Raw genomic sequence first — 12,757 nt, 5'->3', positions numbered from 1 at the left:
ATGTAAGTTTCCAAGTGAAGGAACCTTATATAAGTCCCAGGAGTTTAATGTTAAATAAAACCAGGACTCTCTAATAGTCAGCAATCACTGTTCACAGATAAGTGTGGCACACTGTAATTTCAGTCAAATCTATCCTTCAGAGTTCAACTTAGAAGAATCAGAGTCTATTTCAAGCCTTGAATTGTTTGAATACTACAGTGACATACCAGACAGACTGAGATCTTATAGCAAGTGTCACAATTATTTCCTGTCCTCTCTCACCACTTACTCGTTATTCAGCCTCCAGTGTGCACACATGTGGAAATATACACACATTCATTTGAAATGCTAAGCAGTTGCTGGTTATTTATTTTTAGCTTCCATACATATTCACCACTCATAAAAGCCTTGTTGAGGAACACAAATTCTCTTCTGATGATATTGCCAAATGGAAAAAGTATGAGACTTGGTGTATCAGTGCTTCATCAGCCATCACACCTTTATAACTTTGAGGAAATTGTTTAACTCATGTGAGTTTCCTAGTCTGTAAAGTGAATCCTGTTACTGCTACCTTGCTTCTCATAGGGAAGACTAGAGAAAGCACATATGAAGTGCCTAGCACATTACTTGGTACCTGATAGGTACTTGGCATTAGTTTCATGTTCTTCTGTTAAGCGTTCTGTCTCCATCCAGAACATGTTAATGGAAAAAAACCATTATCTCTGATATTTTAGAGTTCTACAAATGATAAATTACTCAAATTCATACCTGAGATGAGTAAATGTTATAGCTATCGTTTTCATACAAATGGTGGGAGGTAGTGACTAACAACTATGGAGAAATAGGATTTGTGTTTCTGTTGACTGCTATAGATAATATAGATATCCCTTTCTCATAGGATGTAGACTGTCACACATGAAAATGTCACCATACTACACACACACACACACACACACACACACACACACACACACACACTTGTATAAAAGCTAAGACTTTAGTATACCCCATAAGGATTTTCAAGCACTCAGCTATGTTACTTTCCTTGTTATCATTTGATTCTGTGACTGCCCACTCTACCCTCTCTCTTTCGACTTCTATTTGTTTTCCTTGCTTTCAATAGCTCAGGTGATTACTTTGAATGACCCAGGACAGTCTTAGTATTTTAAAATCACTTGATTAGTAACTCCATTCTATCTGCAAAATCTGATTACATTAGTATGTGTTTCTGCTTGACAGTAATCTTGAAAGCACTCCTTTAGAAATTAACATTCCCCAAATACCTTTATTTCTAGCATAAGTAGTAATATCTAAATCTTTACATCCCTGGAGATGTATCCAGGAATATTTTATTCAAATGTATTCTTTTGATGGATTCTATCTTCCTGAGATTTGATGCATTCTGTAGTCTCTACAGTTATGTAACCACTCAGTCTTCTGCTACTCAGTAGATTGTCTGCCTTCCGGGATGTGGGTATGGAATGTATGTGTGGAGGTCATATTTTCACTGTATATTTTCTCTAAGATTAACAGTTTGACATTTTAGTCAGTAGTAGAACTGTGGTGTACTTATTATATCCTGCCTTTGTCTCCTATAGTAAGAAGCAGGATTTCAATTGTTGTAAGGAATAAAAGCTGACATTGTTCCAGGATACATTTTCTATTTGCTACCCAATTGCTGATTTTAAAGTATGATTGTTCAATAAATCTATATATGAGACTCTGGGGTTAGAGTGCTCTATTTGGTTCTCAATTGCTTTACTTCAACCACTGTATCAGACTCACAGGTTTTGGCACAGTCTCATCCTCAAGATACCTTGATTTATATTGTATCATTTCTTACCTTGTCAACTGATTTCTTAATTGGTTTGCTAGTCTCCCATTTCTCTATGCATTTCCCCAAAGATTGTATCATCAAGTGGGAACTTTCGAGTAAGTTCCCCATTGCCTCCAGCATCACAACTCCTTAGCATGGCATTTAGAGGTTGCCATTCCATAGTGTGGGCTTATCTCTTTCCTCATTTTCTACTATAATCCTCTAGAATTCAGTTACCAATTAGTACCCGTAATGCATTACCCTGTATTAAGGACTATTTTCAATACTCAGCTTATGTCCTTATAAGCTATTTCTTCTTGTTTAGTTAGAAATAATTTTAGAATACCTAATGACTCTTATGGCTGTAATAAGTCTTTATTGTAAACCTCAACATGAACTTTACAGCAGCACAGCTGCTCTGGGTTGCATTCCAAGGATCTTGATTCATTTCACAAATATTTACAAACTATAATGCCAAATATTACTGCTAGACAAAGTATCCTAACAAGCCAAGGCATTTGCCTTCATGTTACTGGCAATTTGGTTTGTGGTGAAGATATGAAAAGAAGCTAAAGTCTTAAAATAGTGAAGGAAGTCAACAGTTTCAAGTAAAAATTATAACTTAAAGAAGTACAGATCAGTACCACTTATATGCAATACAAGAGCAGTGAAAATAATGCAATGAATTCCATCATGTGTAACAAATGTTTATTAGTATAGATAATAAAAAAGAAAATATTACTTGAAACCTCAGTCTACTGAAAGTCTATTATTATAATACTGCTGTGCGTGGTGGGTGAGTTACCATAAAGATTGTCTCTCAGTGAGTTAACACCAATAGATATGACTTACAATCCTAGGATAAAATTTAAAGCTCTGTATATTGTAGGAAAAGTAAAGAAGATCACAGACATTTCTAGAGGGAACATAGGAGGTGATTTCAGATAGCTGTTATAGATACAGCTCAAAAATGGATAGGGCAAGCCCTAGTTTTTGTTGTTGTGATAAAACATTGACCATTAGCAAGTTGAAGAGAAAAGGGTTTATTTGGTTTATACAGCCCAAACAGATCCATCATTGAGGGAGGTCAGGGCTTTACTCAAGTAGGATCAGAAGCAGGAACCATGGAGGACAGTTCCTTACTGACTTTCTTTCCATGCCTTTCCCAGCTTTCATTTTTATATAACCCAGGTCCTAGTCCCCAAGGGTAACATTGCCCACAGTGGACTGAACCCTGCCATATCAATCATCTGTCAAGAAAATGCTTGAGGCCAATCTGACAGAGGCAGTTCCTCAGTTGCAGTTCCCCTCTCCAGGTGACACAGTTTGGGTTGAGGTGACAAAACACAACCAGCACAAGGTTATTCAAGGATCCTTTCCCATCTTTTATGTCCAATTGTTTATGAAATCCAGGAAGACACCCCTGACATGGGTATTTTGATTTTGTTTCTTCCTCTCTGTTAGTTTTCCCCTTGTTCTGGAATGCATCTAATCACCATTTTCCTGGAGTATTGTAATAACCTTTATCCTGTTCTCTACTCTACTCCGTGGTTATATTCCATGAAGGGAATCTTCCCCATATGGAGCTTTTGGTTGTCCACCATGTTGAAGATCTTTTACCCATAGTCACCATTTTTACCTAGCTGGATTTTGAAAGTTGTCTCTGTGGCTAAATAATTTCATTTGAGAACCTTCCTTTTGCTTCACGAGCAGGCAGCTAAGGATCATAAGTGGAGAATGGTTCTTGGAAGAAAAGGCAAAGCGTTTCAAACAAGTCAATGTTCTGGGCACTGATGTTGTTCGACAGTCCATCTTAAGAAGAAGTCCAGGTAACTAATGGAGTCACTTGTCTCCAAGACTGTAAGTGGATATTTGGTTTGGATAAATATCTTCCCTGTGAAAATGAAGCAGGTAAACACAGTTGGATTCTTTTCCCCTCAATTCCTCAGGTCACTTCACAACTTGATAGCTTGAACTCTAAATCTGAATATCATACAAATGAAGTCAGGAGAAAATGAACTTTGTACTGATTTCCACATGTCTGACATGCTGGAATTTTCAAAGAAGCCATTCATTCTCATCGTAACAAACTATTTTTTCCAAGTGTGTTTCTTAGGTTTTACTAAATGGTAAGAAAGCAACCTAAAACAGATGAAATAAATGCTTCCCATTTTGAAAGAAATTCCTGATTTTTCACAAGGTTTAGTTTCATATTTTTAAAATGGCATTTTTTTAAAATTTAATTCTTGGTTCCTAACCAATCACTACCATTGTACTCTAAAGTCCCAGTCTCACAAATGGGAGCACTAGGAAATGCCAAGGAACATTTTTGGTTGTCATAATTAGATTGAGTCCATGGCATTTATTGGACAGTAATCAAGTGTGATAAGCTAATGGTCTTAAAATATGCAAGAAAGTTTCAGTCAATGAGGAATTATACTGGCCCCAAATACCAAGAACAACCAGATTGAGACTGCTTTTCAGCGTACTCAAACTACAAATCTAATTGGTTCATTATTGAATTAAGCTTTTGTTATTGCTGATTTCCCATGCATGGTTTATGTAATAGAGGTAGAATGGGTATCTTGTGGTGTGGGAAGCTTTCAACTGATCCCTGTGTCACTTTTGGGTGTGGTAGCCACAAAGAAAGGCTCCTAAAGTTGAGTAACATCAGGTCTGATGTTAGAAGAGTCAGGTTGAATAAAAATTATCCATTCAGCTACAGACTCTACCTCTGGCAAACCTCAGAGCCTTCTAGTGTGTAGAGTACACTTCTAGGCAAAAGATGCATGGACACATGTCTGTCATTCCGTGAAGTCTGGCTCTCATGTTCATGATGTCTGGTTGTGGCATAATTGCAGCATACTTGTGTTTACTACTACTGGGAAACAGAGGAACAAGGGTAATGTACTCAAATGCAGCCTGGGATACATAGTAAGTTCAAGACCAGCCTTAGTAATATATTGAGAACTTGTCTCAAAATGAAAACAAAAAAAAATGCCTATAAAAATAATGCCTGTAGTCTATGGATTTAGAAATCCTTTGAATGCAGCATTTCATACCCTAAAAATATCTGTTGAGGCACAATGAATATGTTCTTTAATTGTAGTCTCCCTAGGGAAGCTTATCTTATCAAACTTTTCCCTGAGGAGTCCTAGTCTTCACTCGTAGTTATCTTTACAGCATTCAACAAATTAGAAGTAACTACATAAACAAAATAATTTGGGGTTGAACTGCCTTCACTGATTCTTGTAACCTTTTCTGTCTTGTGGTAATCAAGAAAAATGAGTGTAGAAGAGAAGCTTGTTTTCCTTTCTGATCATTTTTGTATATAAGTTTATTTTCTACTTTTTCCATGAGGGTCTGAAGAAATACAAAGCCAAGAGCAAGCACGCCAAGGTGTAGACAAGTCAGATACTTTGTCTTCCGTCAGGCAGAAGGCCACTCATGATGGACCAAAGAGGAAGGGGTAAGCATCTCTAACATAAAGGGTCTTTAGTGCTTTGTGTCTGATGACAGTTTAATGGCCCAAAGGAGGTGAGAGACTCAACTGTGGCAACATTGTATCCCAGGGAAATACAATCTTTATTTTTTTTTATTTTTGATGTTTTTATTATTATATGTATGTTTCAAATGTTGTGCTCCTTCCCAGTCTCCCCTCTGCAAAGTCCCTCCCCACATCCCTCTCCTTGCCTCTAAGAGGGTGCTCACCCACCCACCTGCCCACTCCCTGATCACTCCTCCAGCATCCCCCTTCACTGGAGCAGCAAACCTCCACATCACCTCGTACCTCTCCTCCCACTGATGTCAGATAAAACAGTCCTCTGCTATATATGTAGTAGGAGCCATGGACCCACCTATGTATACTCTTTGCTGGTAGTTTAGTCCCTGGGAGCTCTTGGTGGTGGGGTCTGGTTAGTTGATATTGTTCTTCCTATAGGGTTGAAATCCCATTCAATTCCTTCAGTCCTTCCCCTCATTACTCCATTAAGGTTCCCAGGCTGAGTCCAATGGTTGGCTATGAATATCTGCATCTATCTTAGACAGGTGCTGGCAGAACTCTCAGAGGATAGCCATGCCAGGCTCCTGACTGCAAGCACTTCTTGGCATTAGCAGTAGTATTGGAGTTTGGCGTCTGTGGATGGGCCAGGTCTCAAGGTAGGGCAGGCAGTCTCTGGATGGCCTTTCTTTCAGTCTCTGCTTCATTTTTATTCCTACATTTCTTTTAGACAGGAACAATTCTGGGTTAAAAATTTGAGATACATGGGTGGCCCCGTCCCTCTATTGGGGGCCATGTTTATCTACTGGAGGTGGTCTCTTCAGGTTCTAGCTCCCTGCTGTTGGGTATAATGGCTCCTGGGAACCTCTGGCATCTGGGACTTTCTAGTAACTCTTCCCCCCGCCCCACCCTCACCCCTGGCTAGTTCCCCACCTGTACTGCTATTTATTTCTATTCAATATCCTGGCACTCTGGACTTTTCTCCCATCTCTTCCCATACCTAATCCAAGTCCTCTTTTTCCCTTCCCGTCCCCTTTTCCGCCCTCTGCCTCCCATGATTATTTTGTTCCACCTTCTAAGTGAGATTGAAGCATCCATGCTTTGGCCTTCCTTCTTGTTGAGCTTCATATGGTCTGTGAGTGGTGGGTGGATATTGTGGCTATTCAGAATATCGTGGCTATTCTGAGCTTTTGGATTAATATCCACTTATCAGTGAGTGCATACCATGTGTATCCTTTTGGGTCTGGGTTACCTCACTCAGAATGGTATTTTCTAGTTCTATCCATTTGCCTACAACATTCGCAAAGTTGTTGTTTTTAATAGCTGAATAGTGTTTTATTGTGTAAATATACCACATTTTCTGTGTTCATTCTTCTGTTGAGGGACATCTGGGTTGTTTTCTCTATCAGATGTAGGGTTGGGATCTTTTCCCAATCTATTGGTTGCCGTTTTGTCTTGATGACAGTGTCTTTTGCATTACCATAGCTTTTCAGTTTCATGAACTCCTATTCGTCAATTGTTGATCTTAGAGCCTGAGCCATTGGTGTTCTGTTCAGGAAAATGTCCCCTGTGCCGATGTGTTCGAGGCTCTTTCCTACTTTTTCTTTTATTAGATTCATTGTATCTGCGTTTATGTGAGTCATATGGTTTTTATAGTTTTTGCTTCTTTTGTTCTATAGTTTTCAGACGTTCTTTTAAGTTGATAATGTAGGAGCTCTCCAGTTTCTGTCATTTGTGTTCTCTTTGGGTCTGCATGACATCTGTCCAAGAGCTTCTAGCTTTTAGACCCTCTGTTGAGAAGTCTGGAGTAATTCTGATAGGCCTGCCTTTATATGTTATTTGGCCTTTTCCCCTTATAGTTTGTAATATTCTCTCTTTGTTCTGTGCATTTAATGCTTTGATTATTATGTGACATGCGGAATTCCTTTTCTGTTTCAATCTATTTGGCGTTTTGTGGGTCTCTCATATGTTTATGGCTATTTCTTTCTTTAGGTGAGGGAAGTTTTCTTCTATGATTTTGTTGAAGATGTTTTCTGGCCCTTTGTATTGGGTATCTTCACTCTCTTCTATTCCTATTATTATTAGGTTTGGTGTTTTTGCTGTGTCCTGAATTTCCTGAATGTTTTGGGTTAGGAGCTTTTTGCACATTGTGTTTTCTTTTGACTCTTGTGTCAGTATCTTTTATGGTACCTTCTGTGCCTGAGATTCTCTCTTCTATCTCTTGTATTCTGTTGGTCATGCTTGCATCTGTAACTCCTGATCTCTTTCCTAGGTTTTTCCATCTCCAGTGTTGCCTCCCTTTGTGATTTCAATATTGTTTCTATTTCCATTTTTAGATCCTGAATGGTTTTGTTCAATTTCTTCACCTGTTTGATTGTGTTTTCCTGTATTTTTTAAGAGAGTTAAGGTCCTCTTTAAGATCCTCTATCATCTTCATGAGATGGGAGTTTAGGTCAAAATCTGGCTTTTCTGGTATGTTAGGGTATCCGGGGCTTGCTATGGTGGGAGAACTGGGTTCTGATGGTGCCAAGTAGCACTGGATTCTGTTGCTATGTTCTTGTGCTTGCCTCTTGTCATCTGGTTATCTCTGGTGTTAAGTGGTCTTGCTGTCCACTTAACTGGAGACTGGAGCCTCTTCCTTTTGTGAGCCTGGTTATGACGGACCTCCTTGGAGTCAAGCTGTCTCTTGGTGTAGGTGTAGGAGGAGAGTTGGAGCACTGGCTCTGTCCCAGGCAGAGTTGCAGACTGGAAGGAAGATGTGTCTCCAGTAGGGAGGATAGGTCCTGCCTCTGCTGGGCCCCATGGGGGTTCTAGTTAGACTTGGTATTGGGCCTGGGGGTGTCTCACCTGTGAGCATGGTAATGACAGACTTCCTGAGAGTCATGCTGTCTCTGGATGTGGTCGTGGGATGAGCTGGAGCAACTGATCTACCCTCAGGTGCAGTTGTGGACCAGAAAGATGAAGTAGCTCCAGCCGGGCAGATAGGTCATGCATCCTCTAGGCCCCATGGGGGTCCCAGTAAGGCCAGGTACTAGAGCGGGGGTGTTTCACCTTCAAGCCTGTTTATGAGGTACCTCCTTGAAGTCAAGCTGTTTCTGGGTGTGGGGTGGGGAAATGCAATCTTAAGTACTTTCAACCTCATATAAATAAATTCCCTGGCTGACCTGAGCATGCAAGAATTGCTGTTTTATTAGACTTATCTGTACTCTGCCAAGTGATTCCCATTACTTCCAGAGCCAGCCATGGTTATAAGCTGACCCTTACTAGAGTCTTTGCTTTCAAATGCCAGCATCCCTCTCCTCTAAGCTCTATGCTGATATATTAAACAACCCCAATTAAAGTGTAGTTCCTCAAACAGTCTACTCCTTATTTAATCTACAAGTATCCTGAAGTGAAAATCACAGTTGAACACTTCAACTTAGTTCAGAAGGCAAATATACCGGAAGGTTAAGCACTCTAGCAAACAATGGAATATTGTTAGAAAACAAGACCCAAGAAGGCACTGGTATAAAGCAGCAAAGTGCCACAAAAATTCAGAACTGCCCCCCCAAATGAAGACTGCATAGCTAGGCTTCAAAGATATGCCAAGTCTCATGTTACTCTGTTCTAGGTAGCATTGCATTGTCTTTTTAGCAGAAACCAACATGAAATGCTGACAGTGGCTGAGCTTATAGCTAGCTCTAATAAAAGTGATTTTTTCCTGTGTTCTGAACTATGAGCAGGAATGAAGTAAAAGCATAAAGCAACTCAAACTAACTAATACCACTGTTTACTAATTAGCAGAGATAAATGCAAACAGTATTCTAGAATTTCTCAAATTCCTATCCTAGTCATTAATCCCTCCTATCCTATTTCATGCATTTATTCTTTGGGATTCCCACAATGCCTTGTGCATGAGCATCTGTTGTGACCTTGCACTCTGCTTCCCCAATATACATTCACTTAATAGTAAGTTCTTTCAGCGCTTCCCAGAGGCTTCCTTATCTTGGTGTTCAGACATCTAACATGGTGCCTATCTCATTAGAAAGAATCAATGGATTGACTAAATAAGGAGCTCACAGTCTACTGATTCTGTTAACAGCTATAGTTTTCAGAACTTGATTCAAGTGTCACAGAATGAGGTCACACAAATAAGGAATTTTGGAGCTGGAAAACAGGAACTGACAAAAATAATGAGTTGCATCGATCCTGAATCATTCAAACCACCATAGCACTGGGCTGAGCCCGGCTAGAACTCAAAACTGGCAGCTGTAGTTCTACTATCGAGCTCTCTCTAAAAACAACGATGTGTTAATAAGTCACAGAGATGTCATGTGCAATGCATGTCACATATTAAATAGAGAATAGCTGCTTTGAGGGTGCTATAAGAGACATCAAGACACACACACACATCAGATAGCAAGCAGCTTGATGAATGAACCAGGTTCAGGCTATGGAAAGGAAGAAGAGGTGATTCTGAGCAGAGGAGACACTTTAAAAAGTGGAGAGGCAAGAGCTTGTATAAGGTGCTTCTCCAAGCAGCAAAGACTGACACTGTATTAAGCAGCATCCTCACCCCAAATATAATTTTCCAGTAGAATGAAGGTTCTGACGTTTAACGGTGACATTTTGTCAGGGTCCTTTGAAGCAGAGACAACTTAGCAGATTCTATTAAGATTATGTCAGTACCTTCGGAATCCATTTATTCATATAGAACTCTGTTGAATATAAAATAAATGAAACAGTTGCACCCAGCATCATCTTGCTAAAGAATACAGCTGAGACTTTGTTATTTTTAACATTTTTATTTATTCTTTGAAAATTTCAAATCTGTATATAATACACTTTGATCTTATCTATCTATAATACCTCCCTCTAACTCTCTCAAGAGCTCCTCCTATACTTGATGTGCTCTTTGTAAAATTACTGCTATTATTAATAAACATCTGAGTCCACTTAGTGCCAACCATATTTAAATGTATTTAGAAACAGCCATGTTTAGTGTGCTTAAGATCCTGGATGAGGATTTGAACTCCATTTCCTCAAAAGTTGTTTTTGTTTAATTTCCAATTAACTTTGTGAAGTGGTAGTGCAATCAGATTTCACTCAGTACAAGAGCTTTCATTGGATAAACCTCATTACCACAGGAGATATGCCAAGAAAATATAAAGGCGATTCCATCAAAGAATGTACAAAGAATTTACACACATACATGCGTGCACACTCACATATATACACATATGAAAGGAGAGAGAGAGAGAGAGAGAGAGAGAGAGAGAGAGAGAGAGAGAGAGAGAGAGAGCACTAGAGCTGGGACTAGAGAGAAAGAACACAAATTTGGGTCAAAGGGGAAGGGAAGGTGGATTGGTGACAAGTTGGGCAAGTAAATGTAATCAAAATACATTGTATGAACCTACTCAAGAACTAATAGATTTAAAAGATATGCCATTTACAGTGTAGCTCAGTGATACAAAGCATGTTTAATAAGAACAGAAAATGTACATAGCTTATTCTTTCATTCTCCAGAGTTGTTTTGGGTTCCATCAATGAGAAATGTAGTCACCACTCTACCAGCTATGCTTTAACTTGCCACTTTTGTTCAGCCCAGAAAATGGATTCCTTTCTGTGCAAGTTATATGCAATCCCCTAATTCAGAATCCTTGCAGAGTCCCAGCCCAGAACATGCTTCCCTCTCTTGTCTGGCACTGATGAGTTTCCAAACTAGAGAGTCTTTTCCTTAACAGGGGCAGAGACCTGGCTTATGAACAAGTAGTAGGTTTGATGGGGAACTAGAGGGACTCGCACCCAACTCCCAAGAAACCCCCAGCCCTGCTCTTTTATTAAACAATCATTTATTGATCAAAGAACTATAAATCTTATTCTATTATTCACTTTGGTACTGGGGAATCAAATTCTGTCCTTTGTTCTGGCTAAACATGCTCTGTGTGTGCCTAGTACCCGAGTTTGCCAGAAAAGAGTGTCAGAACTGACTTACACACTGTGCGAGTAACCTCAGGAGTTGAGCTTAGATCTTCCTGAAGAGCAACCAGTGATCGTACTGGTTATATTGTCTCTCCAGACCCTCCTTTATTTTTTTTTAATCCATCAAGACATATTTGCGACATCTAAAGATTCCTAGATATGTGGACTTCCACTTTAATACAGTTGACTTACCAGGGGCTACATCCTTAGAGAAAACTGACTCTGCCCCCCCCCCAGAGATTGGCAATTGCTCTACTAGTAGGAGTAGAGGTAGTAGAATTTAGTGTCCATTCCCCATCTCCACACTGGGAATTCGTCTGACTTTGACTTGTACATGTTTTATTTTGCTTTGTTTGGATGCTTCCGCATGCTGTCACAACCGCTATGTGTTCATGTGTGTCCAGAAGATATTGTTTCTTGCAGTTGTTCACCACTTCTGTCCCTTATAGTCTTCTGTCTCCTCTTCTGCAATGACCCCAAGGGAGGAGTGGTGCAAGGTTTATATCCCATTTAGGGCTAAGCATTCTACAGTCTAATATTTTCTGTGCCTTTCCCAGTTATGTGTCTATATTAATCACTATCTACTGCAAACAGAAATTCCTCTGATGGGGATTTACAGGTGCATTAGCATACAGGTATAATGATAGAGTTTTCTTGTCTTGTTCTCAAATTCATATGTTTATTTCCAGTTTTCTTCTTAGCAAGTTCAGATCAGCAACCAGAGGAGAAATCAAAACTCCAAAAGCTGAAAGTGGAAGGAGCTATAGCTTGGACCTAGACAATCAAAATCTTCAGAGTTTCAAGTCGGTCTCTGGTTCAGACAGGTAAGAGACATGCAAATTGAGCAATGGCACACTCTGGGAATTAAGTTGACGATTTTCCACCCATGTAGGGAGTCTAAGTCTCTGCAAAGGCTTGGCACACAGAGAGTGCCTAACATATGCCACACAAAGGCAAGAAGAAATTTTTCAGTTATAGGAAACCTGCCTGCTCAAGTTACAGCTGTGAGAAAGATTTATGTCATCTGAAATAATAGAACCTTATATTTGGGGAGATGGGGCTATAGTTCGAACAGAGAGGTACATGGCAGTAATTTCTTTTATCCATTTCTTAATCTTTTTCTGTTTCAACTTCTAAAACAAAACCCTCTAAGTGTCAGATCCACTCCTTGCAGCTTTCAAAAAACATTAATAATGTCATCATCTGTGATGCCCCGGAGAATTTTTTTTTGTAATTCCATTTCTTTCTTGTTCCACTGCCTCTGATTTCCAGATGGGTCAAGTGAGACTGTCTTGTGAATAATGTCATCACTTGTCAGGAGAAGCAAAGAGAAAAAGTGAGGATAGCCCAGAGCATAGTCACTTCCAATCACTTTTGATTGACTGTCTTGTTTTAGCATAAGTCAGGCCTCATTTTTGTTACTACCAAAGCTAAAGGTAAGAAAAAATTGTCTGCTCTCATGATACATTGATTTTTGCACATGTTAACTCCATTTTGGTTTT

At 39.5% G+C, this 12,757-nt stretch overlaps 1 protein-coding gene across 2 annotated transcripts in view; it reads left to right on the top strand.

Moving 5' to 3' along the window:
* Sytl5 (synaptotagmin like 5) overlaps positions 1 to 12,757 on the top strand; it is a 93,584-nt gene that overhangs the window by 15,834 nt on the left and 64,993 nt on the right. For both annotated transcript variants that reach the window (XM_032890038.1, XM_032890037.1), the window contains exons 3-5: positions 3,509 to 3,624; positions 5,156 to 5,264; positions 11,945 to 12,079. In XM_032890038.1, the coding sequence (XP_032745929.1) occupies positions 3,509 to 3,624; positions 5,156 to 5,264; positions 11,945 to 12,079 (360 nt within the window). The remainder of the gene's footprint in view (positions 1 to 3,508; positions 3,625 to 5,155; positions 5,265 to 11,944; positions 12,080 to 12,757) is intronic.

This window comes from Rattus rattus, chromosome X (genome assembly GCF_011064425.1).
Source record: "Rattus rattus isolate New Zealand chromosome X, Rrattus_CSIRO_v1, whole genome shotgun sequence".
NCBI classification, from domain to species: domain Eukaryota; kingdom Metazoa; phylum Chordata; class Mammalia; order Rodentia; family Muridae; genus Rattus; species Rattus rattus.
The sequence above is the reverse complement of the archived record's forward strand: the minus strand, read 5'-3'. Positions and strand labels throughout refer to the sequence as shown.